Below are 12,549 nucleotides of genomic sequence, written 5' to 3'. Positions count from 1 at the left end.
GGGTGACTCGGAGTGGGGTGTAGGAATAGTTACAATTCTAAGGCGTGGCTGGGGAAGTCTTCAAAGACCTGGAGGAGCAAGACAGCAAACCTGTGCAGTTATCTGCCAAGTGTTCCAGGTGAGAGAACAGCAAATGCAAAAACCCTAATATGGGAGCATGCCTGGTCTGCGTGAGGTTCAGAAAGAAGGTCAAAGTGGTGGAAGCAGGAGCAATAGAAGAGAGTAATCAGAGGTGAGGTCAAGGAAATAGAAGAGGCAGATCAGACACGGTTTAGTAAGCCATCGGAAGAACTGCGGCTCTTACACTCTGGAATTGGCAGGCTATGGAAGGTTTTAAACAGAAGGGCACATGATCTAACTCATACTTTTTTTTTTTTTAATTTTTTTTTTTTTTTTGTCAGAGAGAGATCACAAGTAGGCAGAAAGGCAGGCAGAGAGAGAGAGGGGGAAGCAGGCTCCCTGCTGAGCAGAGAGCCTGATGTGGGACTCGATCCCAAGACCCCGAGACCCCGAGACCATGACCTGGGCCGAAGGCAGCGGCTTAACCCACTGAGCCACCCAGGCGCCCCCTAACTCATACTTTTAAAGAATCACTCCGGCAGCTCTTTTTGGATACATTGTAAAGGACAAAGAACAGAATCAGGGAGGGCTGGAGTAGTCTAAGAAAGAAATAATGGGGATTGGATTAGGTTATTAAGTGGAGATGGTGAGAAGTGGCTAGATTCTGGATTTATTTTGAAGGTAAAGTCAACAGAATTAGATGGAGGGTGTGAGAGAAGAGTGAAGAATGAATCTGTTTTGATTTGAGCAACTAAAGGGGGAGTGGCCATTTACCGGTTGGAGGAGACTGGTAAATTTTTGGAGTTGTTTGGTTTTGCACAGTTTAAGTTTGAGATGTCTATTAGACATCCAGTTACAGATGTCAAATAGGCTAACGAGTCTCAGATTCAGGTAAGTCTGGGGCTGAGATACGGACTCGGCAGTTAAGAGCAAGAATGGTGGGACTTCTGGGTGGCTCAGTGCGTTGTCTGCCTTCAGCTCAGGTCATGATCCTGGAGTCCTGGGATCAAGTCCTACTTCAGGCTCCTTGCTCTGCTGGGAGCCTGCTTCTTCCCCTGCTTGTGCTCTCTCCATGAATAAAATAAAATCTTAAAAAAAAAAAAAAGTAAGAATGGTATTTGGAAACAATAAGCCTAGCTATCACAAGGGAGCAAGAAGAAAGGCGTGAGCCCTGGAACATTTCAATATTCAGAGGTCCAAGAGATGAGAAAGCACTAAGAGTGACTAGAAGCCATGCTACTAAGATAACTAACGGAGAGCATGCAATTGAGGGGGCTTCTTTTGCTTAAGATTTCAGAAGTTGTACAGCACGTTCATATGGAAATGACCCAACAGTGAGGGGTAATACATAAGAGAAGGGGAGAACAGACGGACATGTCCTTAAGTAAACAAGAAAGAATAAACTTAGTGTACAGGTGAAGTCAGCCTTCTAGGAATATGGACAGGTCATCCATAGTAACAGAAGTATGATAGTAGGTGGACAGATTTGATGGTGCAAAATTGAAGAATTCTCTGAGTACTTCAGTTTTTTTTTTCCCATTTTATTTTTTCAGCGTAACAGTATTCATTCTTTTTGCACAACACCCAGTGCTCCATGCAAAACGTGCCCTCCCCATTACCCACCACCTGTTCCCCCAACCTCCCACCCCTGACCCTTCAAAACCCTCAGGTTGTTTTTCAGAGTCCATAGTCTCTTATGGTTCGCCTCCCCTTCCAAATTTTTTTTTTTTTAATAAACATATAATGTATTTTTATCCCCAGGGGTACAGGTCTGTGAATCGCCAGGTTTACACACTTCACAGCACTCACAATAGCACTTACCCTCTCCAATGTCCATAGCCCCCTCCCCCCTCCCAATCCCACCTCCCCCCAGCAACCCCCAGTTTGTTTTGTGAGATTAAGAGTCATTTATGGTTTGTCTCCCTCCCAATCCCATCTTGTTTCATTTATTCTTCTCCTATCCCCCTACCCCCAGTACTTCAGTTTTTAAGTGAAATAGATAGGAAGGTCATCCCTTCAAAGCAAGGATGACAGTTTAAGGGAGAGGTGTGTATCAGTCAAGTGACTAGGGAAAACCATGTATGGTTATTGGGCAGCACCAAGAGCACATTTGAGGTCTGGAAATCAGGTCAAATAGACAAGATTTTTCTGCTTGTGACCAAATGAACACAATGGCAGTTAAGTCCTTTTACATTCATGGCTCCAGTTCTTCTTAAATTTGCTTTTGTGCCCTGCCCCCACCCCTGGTGTTTTTGTGTTATTTATGAATCAGTTTTACTTTGAATTTTTAAAGCTTAATTACACATATTTTCACCTATTTTTCAATCATAAAAGAATGTCAGAACCCTTTAATGACAATTGCTATTTCGAGTTTAGCTTATTTCAGTGGAAACTAAATTCTAACTCAGATACTTTATAGTTCATTTGTGATTAATGTTCATTTCTGATATTTTTCAGCACACCTAATTGATAAAGTCAAAATTAAAGGCTATTATGCATTCAAACTGACTGAAGAAAAATCTAAACCCAGATTTGGATTCTTCACATCTGATTTCAAAGCTAAATCCTCAGTTCAGCTTTACAACAACCTGATCGGCAACAGTGGCTTCCCTTCTGAGAACATGAGTCCTAGATGCAATCAGACTCAAAGAAACACAGAGTGCATGGTCTGCTTATTTCTTGTGCAAAAGAAACCACTGATATTTTTTGGTTGTTGCTTCTTCTCCACCCTGGTTCTACTTTTATCAATTACCATTTTTCATAAGCGAAAGAGAAGAAAAATTTGGAAAGCAAAGAACTTACAACATATACCATTAAAGTAAGGCCACAGAGAAGTTCTTAGTGAAACTGATCCTATTTCTGTCTGCATGATAGAAAGTCTGAAAATTCACTCCAGTTCCATACACTGGTAACTTATAGAAGAACAATCTGAAATACTAGTGGTAACCAAGGTGATGACAATCAAGGTCTCTGTTGCGTGGTCCAAATGAATTTTCCATTAGGTGTTCACATTCCTGATTTCAGTTTTTGCATCTGAAGATGAAGGCTTTCCCCAGACAGTAAGCTGTGAGGATTATCTCACAGTAAGCAGTGAGGATACACTGCTTCATTAAGTGTAATGAGCTGTTATCCATCATTCTTCTCTAGCTTTCTTCTATAAAAACCAAAAGATACTTATAACAAATTACGTAGAAAAGAGTGTAACTTTTGCTAGACTCCACAGCAGAAATTTACAACTCTTAACAGTTGGATAGTCAGTGATTATTGTCACTTCTAACAAGGTGTTTTTCCCCTTTAGAAAATACATAATAGGCTAAGTAGTGCTCATTCATCATCAGCTCCAGCACAGACTCTTAAGCACATTGATCCTAGTTTTTCTCAATAGAAATAAAAATCATCACTTATAAAACATGGTATTTTGTGAGGTCCCTCCTCGTATCAGATCTGATTTAAAAACACAGAAGTTCCATGACTCATTTCATGGGAAGATCACAGAACTAAGATTAAGGAGAGCTAGACCCAACTGCCTGTGGAGACAGCAGTCACTCAACCTCACAGTAAAGCAAATTCCTCTTTAGACAAAATGACAGCATTCTTCCTCACTTGGATTTTTGTGAGGCAACAAACAAGATCTTACATAGTTAGGAAAGCTAAATATTCTAAAATGATGTAGTTTTTTATTATAAAGCTATCAAAGGATCATATTATTCCAGAACACTTGCGCTCTCCTGGGGAGCTCCACTGTTCTGACACCATGTGAATATAGGGACCTCTCAAAAAAGTATAGAGCGCAGCTCAGTCTGGACCTTGCAACTGTGCCTCTGGATACGATTCAGAATGTTGATGGTCTGAAGGAGTTAAAACTTTTTCCACTGCATCTTTTGAAGCTGGATTAAGTAAATTCTTAAATCTAAATTAGGAGCTTGACTTTCTTGAACTCTTATACTTAACATTCGTTCAGAGTATTTTAAGTTTTAGAGGAAGAAAACCTGAATGTAAACCCATTCATACCCATTCTTTAGGTTAGTCAGCATTTAAATAACCACCCATTTTGCATAATAGCTAATCGCTGTCCACACCCTCTAAGAATTTACTGAGTCAAAGGAAAGTTTTTTTGTTCAAAAAACCTTGGTAGGAAACTATCCTAAATTAAGGCAATTGTGATTGCTTTTCAGGTCTACCTATGTCAGAAGCCAAATTCAGTAGGTAATGGGAGATTCAAACATAATGAATAGAAGGAAGTTGCAAAAATGATGGAAAATCGGTTTTCTTTTTGGCTGGTCAAATTCAAACAGTAATTGTGGTTTCCTATTCTCCTTGCTCCACTGTATCCACTCTCCCAGCTTTGGCGGTTTTTAAGCTTTTTATGCTTTCAAAGTAATTTTTGTTATTTCCTGTTTGAAAACTCACATCATTGGCCCTAAAGCTATTCACAATTACAACTGGTTGTTTTAATGTTAACTATGTGGAAAGACGGTCATTTAAAACACCACCTGGCTGGTTTTTTTTCCTTTGTGTCACATGGATTCACTGATTCCAAAGTTTTAGTGAATATTCTCATAGGAATTATCAGTTGAACAACTTATTGCCAACTTTTAAACTTTTTAATATCCTACATCTTGAAAAAGGGATGCATATTCAGTCATAGGAATAACAAAGATTTAGAATTAAGGTTTTGCTTTTCTGGTGTCTCAATACTTTGTGCTCTGATTTAAAAGTATCTTATATTCAGTTTGCCATTAACCTTCAATACTTTGTCTTGACATTTAGAGCTGAAGTTAAAAAACTTGTGTGCTTTTTCAAATGTTACCTTGCCATAAACTCCCCCAGTCAAGTCGCAAACCAATGCTTACAGTTGTTAGCACCTGGGAACTCATCATGTAAGAATCCTTAGGTAAATATTTAATCTAAATTTTAATCTGTTAATCTAAATAAGTCATGATTGATTATACTTAATATTCAGGTTTATCCCAAACTCATTTAAAAATTGTCATTTTAAACTGATAAGCTTTTGACAGGATATTTTCAGAATTTAGAACTGGGACTTGCTGGGGGGGTGGGGAGTCCTCTTAAAATCTAATTAACGTGTGTTCTATTTTGTTTGTGGTATTAGTTTGTATATTCAATGTAATAACCCTGTCTTTCACAAACACGTCTGGTACATATGGAAAATATTACAATATAGCCATGGTGTTTAAAGATCCTCTGTAAAATGAGGTGGTCAGTACATTTTGACTAATTATTTAATTCTCAATGTAACTTATTCCAAATAAACTGGTTTATGCTTATCATTTATATTCACTAACAATCTGGTCAATTTTAAGAACCATAAAATGTGAATGGGTCTGATGTATAACTGATTCTGCCCCAATACTGCCTCTGTCCATCTTCCCAAACTGTGTGCATCCTGGATAGCTTTCTTTGGAGTATGTTTTCTCATTATAAAATATGGGTATCTAAACCTCAGAGTTGGGAAAATAACACACAAGTCCTTGTTATCCATTGTAGACACAGAAGACAAGGAATTCTTCCCAGGGGAAACTAGAAACTAGATTTTTCCTACCACATCCAATTTAAGTGAAAAGCATCCCAGCTACAACCAGCTTCCAATAGTTACCCCATGAAGTCTTAGCCATCACGTCAATCCACTTTGCTGTGAGAAATTACACTTACTCCCACAGCTGCTACCACGGCCCACACACTGACATTCTCAATTTTAACATCCCCTGTAATATTAACATTTGGAAACTTCTTCAACCCTCAAAATCAGTTTTGAAATCCTCAATGCCTTCCAAAACACTTCTTTCCAGCCCCACTGGTCTTAAAGTTTTTATACTTTAATTTCCCTGGCAATCTAGGTACCATTCACTCAGCAAATAGCTATATACTAGACCATTACTGTTCCAGGTATTTGGAATATCCTGAGAAAAGATCCATCCTCACAGTTTACATTCTAACAAGAAAAAAAGCATACAATCAATACACAACAAAGTGAAGGATATTACATTCTATATGCTATGGACAAAAACAAGTGAAGCAGAGGTAAAGGTGTATGTGGTAGGACAGCAGTGAGGGGTGAACACAATCGATAGGCAGATCAAGGCAGGCTTCACTGAAAAATGTTTGACAACAGACCTGAAGGTTAAATTGCTACTCCAGAGGGAAAGAACTTGTAAAGGTTTTAAGGCAGTGGTACTGAGAAAAGCAAGGTCAGCTCAGCCAGTCTATCAGAAAGGTTAAGAGGGAGTGGAGTTTGAGAAAAGCACTCTGGTTACTGCTAAAAAGATGACAAGAACAAAGCTGACCAGTTAAAGAACTATTATACTAATCCAAGCCAAAACGTAGTTTTGTTACGAAAAATTTCAAAATTTATAGACAATGAATCCCCCGTTTCAACAAGTATCAATTTATAGGTAATCAACAGCACTTAGAACCCCATCAGTGCCTTCCTAACCCCACTTTAAATATTTCAAAGCAAACTATAGTTGATTTTTTCACTTCTATTTCTTAAAAACGTACCAAAGATTAACTCCTTAAAATATCTAGTTGGCTCATTTAAAATCAAGATCTCAGTAAGATCCATACATTCCCAATGGTTGCTCCTTTTTATTTTTCTTGAAGATCAATAAAGCGAGAGGGCACAAGTAAGGAGCAGGCAGAGAGAAGCTCCCCGCTGAGCAGGGAGTCCAACACGGGGCTCCATCCCGGACCCTGAGATTATCACTTGAGCTCTAAGGCAGATGCCTAATTGACTAAGCCACCCACTTACCCCCCCCCTTCTTCTTAATATAAATCCTTAAAACATACCTTACATTGAAGGCAAGGCCTACACTTCTCCAATGGATTTCATGTACAGTGTTTTAAGAGAAATCAAAGTTGAGTGTTTTGCCTGAGAAATCAGAAGGCTGGAGTTTCCATCAAATGAAATGGGAGAACTGGAGAGGCTGAGGACCTCAGTGTGGTAACACAGTATGGTAACACATTTCAAGTGTGACACACAGAATTAAGATTCTCAAAGTGTTATGTTTCTAAAAATATCAAGGACTAGCATGTAGGAATAATGGTTGAGGTAGGGTAGAGTGTGAAGACTGAGAACATCTTAGACACGTTTATCACACACAAATTAACCCTATCACTTTGTTCCGCCCCTCCACTTTTCCCACAAGTTAAGGGTACATGGGCAAGTGGCTCAAGCACACTTACCTCACAAATATTCAAATTTATGCCTCTGCAAAATTAGATACCTTCAGAAGCTCCCCCAAAAGTTCTACATCCAATGATGAAGTCACACGGTGTTGCCGGTCACTGGTACTTCATTCCTCGTGCCTGAAATGCCCTTGATATTTCTTCAAAAAACTAAATTAAAGCCAATTCTCCCACAAAGTTTTACTAGAAAAAACTATTTTATTCCTTGTTACTATTCTTAGCACACTACAATTTACTTCTGAATGATTTACCTGCCAAATGTTGGGAAGGCTTATTGGTTTAAGAAAAAGCCCCAGAGACGCCTAGGTGGCCCAGCCTACTACTCCCTCTCCTGTCCCTCCCCCATCCACTCACACTCTCTTGCTGTGTCCCTCAAATAACTAAAATCTTAAAAAAACAAAAAAAAGGAAAAGAAAAAGCCACAAATCAGTATAGCTTTTATTGCATCTTTAAAATATCACAAATAAGTCTGAAAAATCATCCGGCTTCTCGCTGTTTCTGCAGACGGACAACTGTAAGAAGGAATAAAAAGATCTATCAATATCCATCAATACCCTCCAAAACAAGTTCTACTCTCATTAACCTAAAATGTTTAGATTCCTAGTTTATAGTAAAAATGCATGTCACTTTTCTTATTCTGTCATCTACTATATTCCAGAATGTAACTCACTTTCTGCCATTACAATTCGTTTCAGACTCTTAGTAAATTAAGACCTCAAAAAATCAGTAAGGAAACTTACAGACACTGCAAGAACCTACCTCAGATCTTATTCATCAGCCTGCTGAACTGTTCCTTTTTCAGAAACATAGATACCATCCAAAAATTTTCTGATATCCTTGTTTTTAACAGTTGTGGCTTGCTGAATCAAAGCAGCTATTAACAGTAAAAAAGATAAGGAAATTACATTACCAGCCAAATTCATCTTAAAATAAAAGGATTTTATTATATGCCATACTTAAAACCTATTATCTTTGGGGTACTTTTTACTTAATTTCACAAATGAAAAAGCTCACCCAATGAGCAGAATACCATGTATTCAACTACAAGACTTAAAAATTCTGTAGACATAATTGGGCATAGTAAACAAACCTGAGTTCGATACAAGTTCAATGTCATTTCCTTCAAGAATTAATTCATCTTTTTGGGCTTGAGATACAGAACAAGCAACACCTAAAAAGGGAAGAAAGCATTCACATAGGGTAAACATAAAATCAAATCTGCACAACACTTAATTTAAAAACATTTAGGGGCGCCTGGGTGGCTCAGTGGGTTAAGCCACTGCCTTCGGCTCAGGTCATGATCTCAGGGTCCTGGGATCGAGTCCCGCATCGGGCTCTCTGCTCAGCGGAGAGCCTGCTTCCCTTCCTCTCTCTCTGCCTGCCTCTCTTGTGATTTCTCTCTGTCAAATAAATAAATAAAATCTAAAAACAAAAACAAAAACAAAAAAAAACCACACATTTAAAGTAGCAACTTATTCCATTTATAATTCTACACAACAAATGACACTTGTTGAGATTCTGATTTTATAGGACCTGACTTTAATCTGGGCAAAATCTTGTTTGTGTTCCTGCTTGAATGAATCTTTTCCAGAGTAGTTAGACTTTCAGGGATTCAGTCAAGGACTATGACAGTATTCAATTCAACTGTCCACAGCTTTGTTATCAAGTCTTATTTCTACTGTATAGATTTGGTACCTCTCAAGTTTTTTTTTTATATAAGGGTTCCCATTAAATGTTTTGACCATAGCTAATACCACACAGTATTTCTGTAAACTCATTAAATGGTACTAAGAATTCCTTCCTCCTACCCCAATGGAATCAAGAAGCATCAAGAGATGGGGCGCCTGGGTGGCTCAGTGGGTTAAAGCCTCTGCCTTCGGCTCAGGTCATGATCCCAGGGTCCTGGGATCGAGCCCCGCATTGGGCTCTCTGCTCAGCAGGGAGCCTGCTTCCCTTCCTCTCTCTGCCTGCCTCTCTGCCTACTTGTGATCTCTTGTCTGTCAAATAAATAAATAAAATCTTTAAAAAAAAATTTTTTTTAAATAATTTTTTTAAAAATACGCACATACAATTTTCTAATGTCTAAATTTAAAATATTTTTAATGTTTCTGTGTTTACTATGTATCAAGCTAGAAATGTTCCAAGTATTTAATTTTAATTCATCCAGACATGAGATGTTCCCAAATTTTGGATGAGTAAAATGAGCGAAAAGTAGATGATATGCCCAAAGCTGATAGAACTGAGATTTGAACCTAGGCAGTCTATGCTATTAACCACTATTCAAATTTTTTTTAGAATTTCAGTTTGCAAAGAGAATTAAACATAGCTAACACCCCCTGAAACTAACATACAAGCCTTTAAGAATCACAATCAGTATGAATACAATACAAAACCTTAACACCAAGAGTTACTACATGCATAATCAAAATAGGCAATTCTGAAATAAATATGGATTTATAGTCAGCCCCAAACAGCAGTCTTCACAGGTAAACATTTCAGAACCGTATCTGAAGGTATGCACATACCTGGCCTCATCCGAACCCTGCGGATATACTTTTCACCCAAGAAATTTCGGATTTCAACAAGAGAACCATTCTCCTGAATAACAACGTTGATGGGGAAGTGAGCATACACAGACCTCATCTTGTATCGGAAGCCCTATTAAGAAAACAAACTATTAGCAAAGCTGACAATTTGAAAGACAAATCCAGTTTTTAAAATTTTGTAGGGTGCTTACATTATTTGTAATTTTAAAATGAAAACAGTCCTCACATAGCACTCATTGTCAGGATTTTTTAACAGTGGTCACTAGTACCAAATCTTCCAAATTGTATACATGCTTCTGACTTTCTTCAATAGACTCTAAAGTTCTTTAAGAAGGCATTTATTTTACTACCTCCTAGGACCACAGTAAACAAAGTCAGCTTTTAAAAATGAGAACCCCAGGGGTGCCTGGGTGGCTCAGTGGGTTAAAGCCTCTGCCTTTGGCTCAGGTCATGCTCTCGGGGTCCTGAGATCAAGCCCTGCATCGGGCTCTCTGCTCAGCGGGGAGCCGGCTTCCTCCTCTCTCTCTCTGCCTGCCTCTCTGCCTACTTGTGATCGCTGTCAAATAGATAAATAAAATCTTAAAAAAAAAAAAAAAAAAAGAGAATCACAAAGCCCTTCATCTGGGCACTACTAACATTTACTGAGTTACTAAGGTATACCAGTATACCAGATGACAACTCAGACAGGCCCTGCCCTCAAGGAACTTAGCCTGGTAGCAAGAGTAAATAGGGGAAACATGAACCAGCTGGCTTATAATGGAGCTGAAGGGTGCCATTATGAGGCACATTCTGAAAGGACCGAGTTTTAATGTGAAGAAAAGCATTTCAGCAAAGACAGCAAAATGAACTTTATCTTAAAGGCTGGGGGTAGAGGGAGTTGTAAAGAGAATAGTGACAACAAATACACTTTTAGGAAAGTAGACAGGGAATGCCGAAAGGAGATCCAGGTTCTTCAGTCCCTTCAAGAGGTGCCTATGGAGGGTGGCATGCCAACAAGAAATCAAAGCCTATCCTACTATGTGCTACGTTTCCATATAAAAACAAAAACAAAAACACCACCACACATCCTGCAAAAAAAATGCCATTAGCCTACTATTAAGACCATCTGGTCTTTAGTCACATTTATCACTTAATCCTAAAGACCCACAGATGCCGATTATAAACTGCCAAGATCGCCTTTCCCCCAAAACCTCCATTAACTACAGGCATAGTCTATATTCCGCAGTAGACACTCATGTTGCATGCATGCATGACAGCTGAGAAACGTCCCCTCCCAAAAGGAGGCAGTCTGACCCTCTGCTTACCAGTGTAACGCCCTTGATCATGTTCTGTACGTGACTACAGATGGTGCGAACCGTAGCCAGTTCTTTTCTATTCCCCCACCATTTGTCAACTCGGAGCTGTAACAGAACAAAAACTTCGTATCATTCCTTCCGGTAATACAGATGCTTGACAGAAAAATCCACTTTACTCGGGGAATTACTCTGGATTCGAGCATTAGCCCTAATTAAAGCAATCACATCTGAAGCCCTCCATTACTATCTTTTTTGCTACTAGACGTCAGGAAACACATTTCACAAGGGAATGCCAAACCAGAAATACTCATTTTTCAAGTTGCATCCTACTTCACTCCTAGAAAACTAAAATACCAGGCTTCCAAGACCTGCCTGGTCCCTAAGATTCCGACGGAACCACCACGAGGACACCACTGGTGACAGTATTAAGACCACGATGCTAACGACGACTACGGTACTAACACTGAGCTTTATAATCAGAATTCGCTCTCCCGACCTCACTAAAGCAGCCCCGCCAACACTAGCTACACCTTCCCACACCCGATTTCAAGCTAAAACAACGAACCTCGATTCTGTAATTCCTACAGCCACCAAATTCGGTGTTACTACATCACTCCCTTCCACACCAGCCATGGATGGGTCGGAAGAGGAAACACAACACGACACGAGCCGCATCTCACCCTCTTCTTCTTCTTCCCAAGAAGACTGAGCTCTACGTTGATGTGATTGAAGTCTCTTCGCAGAGTTCCTCTGGGGCCCTTCACTATCACTGTGCGTCCCTTCAGGGTGATGTCGACTGAAAGAGAGCATCTGTGAGGCCTCGGAACCAGGTACAAAGCAGGCAGCAAAGACCAAGAGGGGCACAAACATCAGGTCTCATACCATTTTCCGGAATGTCGACCGTCTGATTGCTGAGAATGGTCTTCATCCTGAAACACAAACCCCTGGGGTTACGAGACCGGCGCGGGGTCTGTCTGCGGCCACACCACCCCGCACGGAGCTCCGCTCCCCCCGGAGACCGGCAAGCAGAACCCCCGGGGCGGACACAGGACGACCCACCCGGAGAACGGCCCCCGCTGAGTCCTGGCCAGGAAAGGGAGGCTGCTGGGCAGGGACTATGAGCTCAGCGGGCGAACTCCCACTCGGCGCACCCCTAGCAGTCTTATTACGGCGGCGCCAGCCCGGCAAGGCTGAGGGGTGGGGGTAGGCCCACAAGCCCAATACAGTTCTCGAATCCCAAGGCCGCCAGATCCATATGGCGCTCATCGCGCCGGGAAACGACCAACACAGAGGATCCGAGAGTCAGACCCGCGTCCCGGGCTTTCCCCGAGCCGATGGCTTCAGATTCCCAAAACTCACAAAGTTCCGAAACAACCTCACCTCGCAGTAGATGCGGCAAAGAGAGAGCGTCTTTCGTCATCACGTTCTTGTAACCCGTATGG

The 12,549-nt window shown here is 40.4% G+C and overlaps 2 protein-coding genes across 2 annotated transcripts in view; one reads left to right on the top strand and one right to left on the bottom strand.

Moving 5' to 3' along the window:
• The window catches only part of KLB (klotho beta), a 36,204-nt gene extending 32,760 nt beyond the window's left edge, over positions 1-3,444 (top strand). Inside the window, exon 5 of the mRNA XM_045984507.1 lies at positions 2,518-3,444. Within this exon, the coding sequence (XP_045840463.1) occupies positions 2,518-2,882 (365 nt within the window). The 3' untranslated portion in view covers positions 2,883-3,444. The remainder of the gene's footprint in view (positions 1-2,517) is intronic.
• A 4,242-nt stretch (positions 3,445-7,686) lies between these two features.
• On the bottom strand, positions 7,687-12,512 carry RPL9 (ribosomal protein L9). The gene is made up of 8 exons (XM_045998480.1): positions 12,488-12,512; positions 11,990-12,036; positions 11,788-11,903; positions 11,117-11,212; positions 9,792-9,924; positions 8,357-8,437; positions 8,026-8,140; positions 7,687-7,778 (listed from the first exon to the last, which is right to left on the bottom strand). Exons 2-7 carry the CDS (start codon positions 12,033-12,035, stop codon positions 8,034-8,036), a joined length of 579 nt encoding a protein of 192 aa, XP_045854436.1. The 5' UTR covers position 12,036; positions 12,488-12,512; the 3' UTR covers positions 7,687-7,778; positions 8,026-8,033.
• Positions 12,513-12,549: the final 37 nt, after the last annotated feature.

Source organism: Meles meles, chromosome 2 (genome assembly GCF_922984935.1).
Source record: "Meles meles chromosome 2, mMelMel3.1 paternal haplotype, whole genome shotgun sequence".
NCBI lineage: Eukaryota > Metazoa > Chordata > Mammalia > Carnivora > Mustelidae > Meles > Meles meles.
This window is presented reverse-complemented; position numbering and strand designations above follow the sequence as displayed.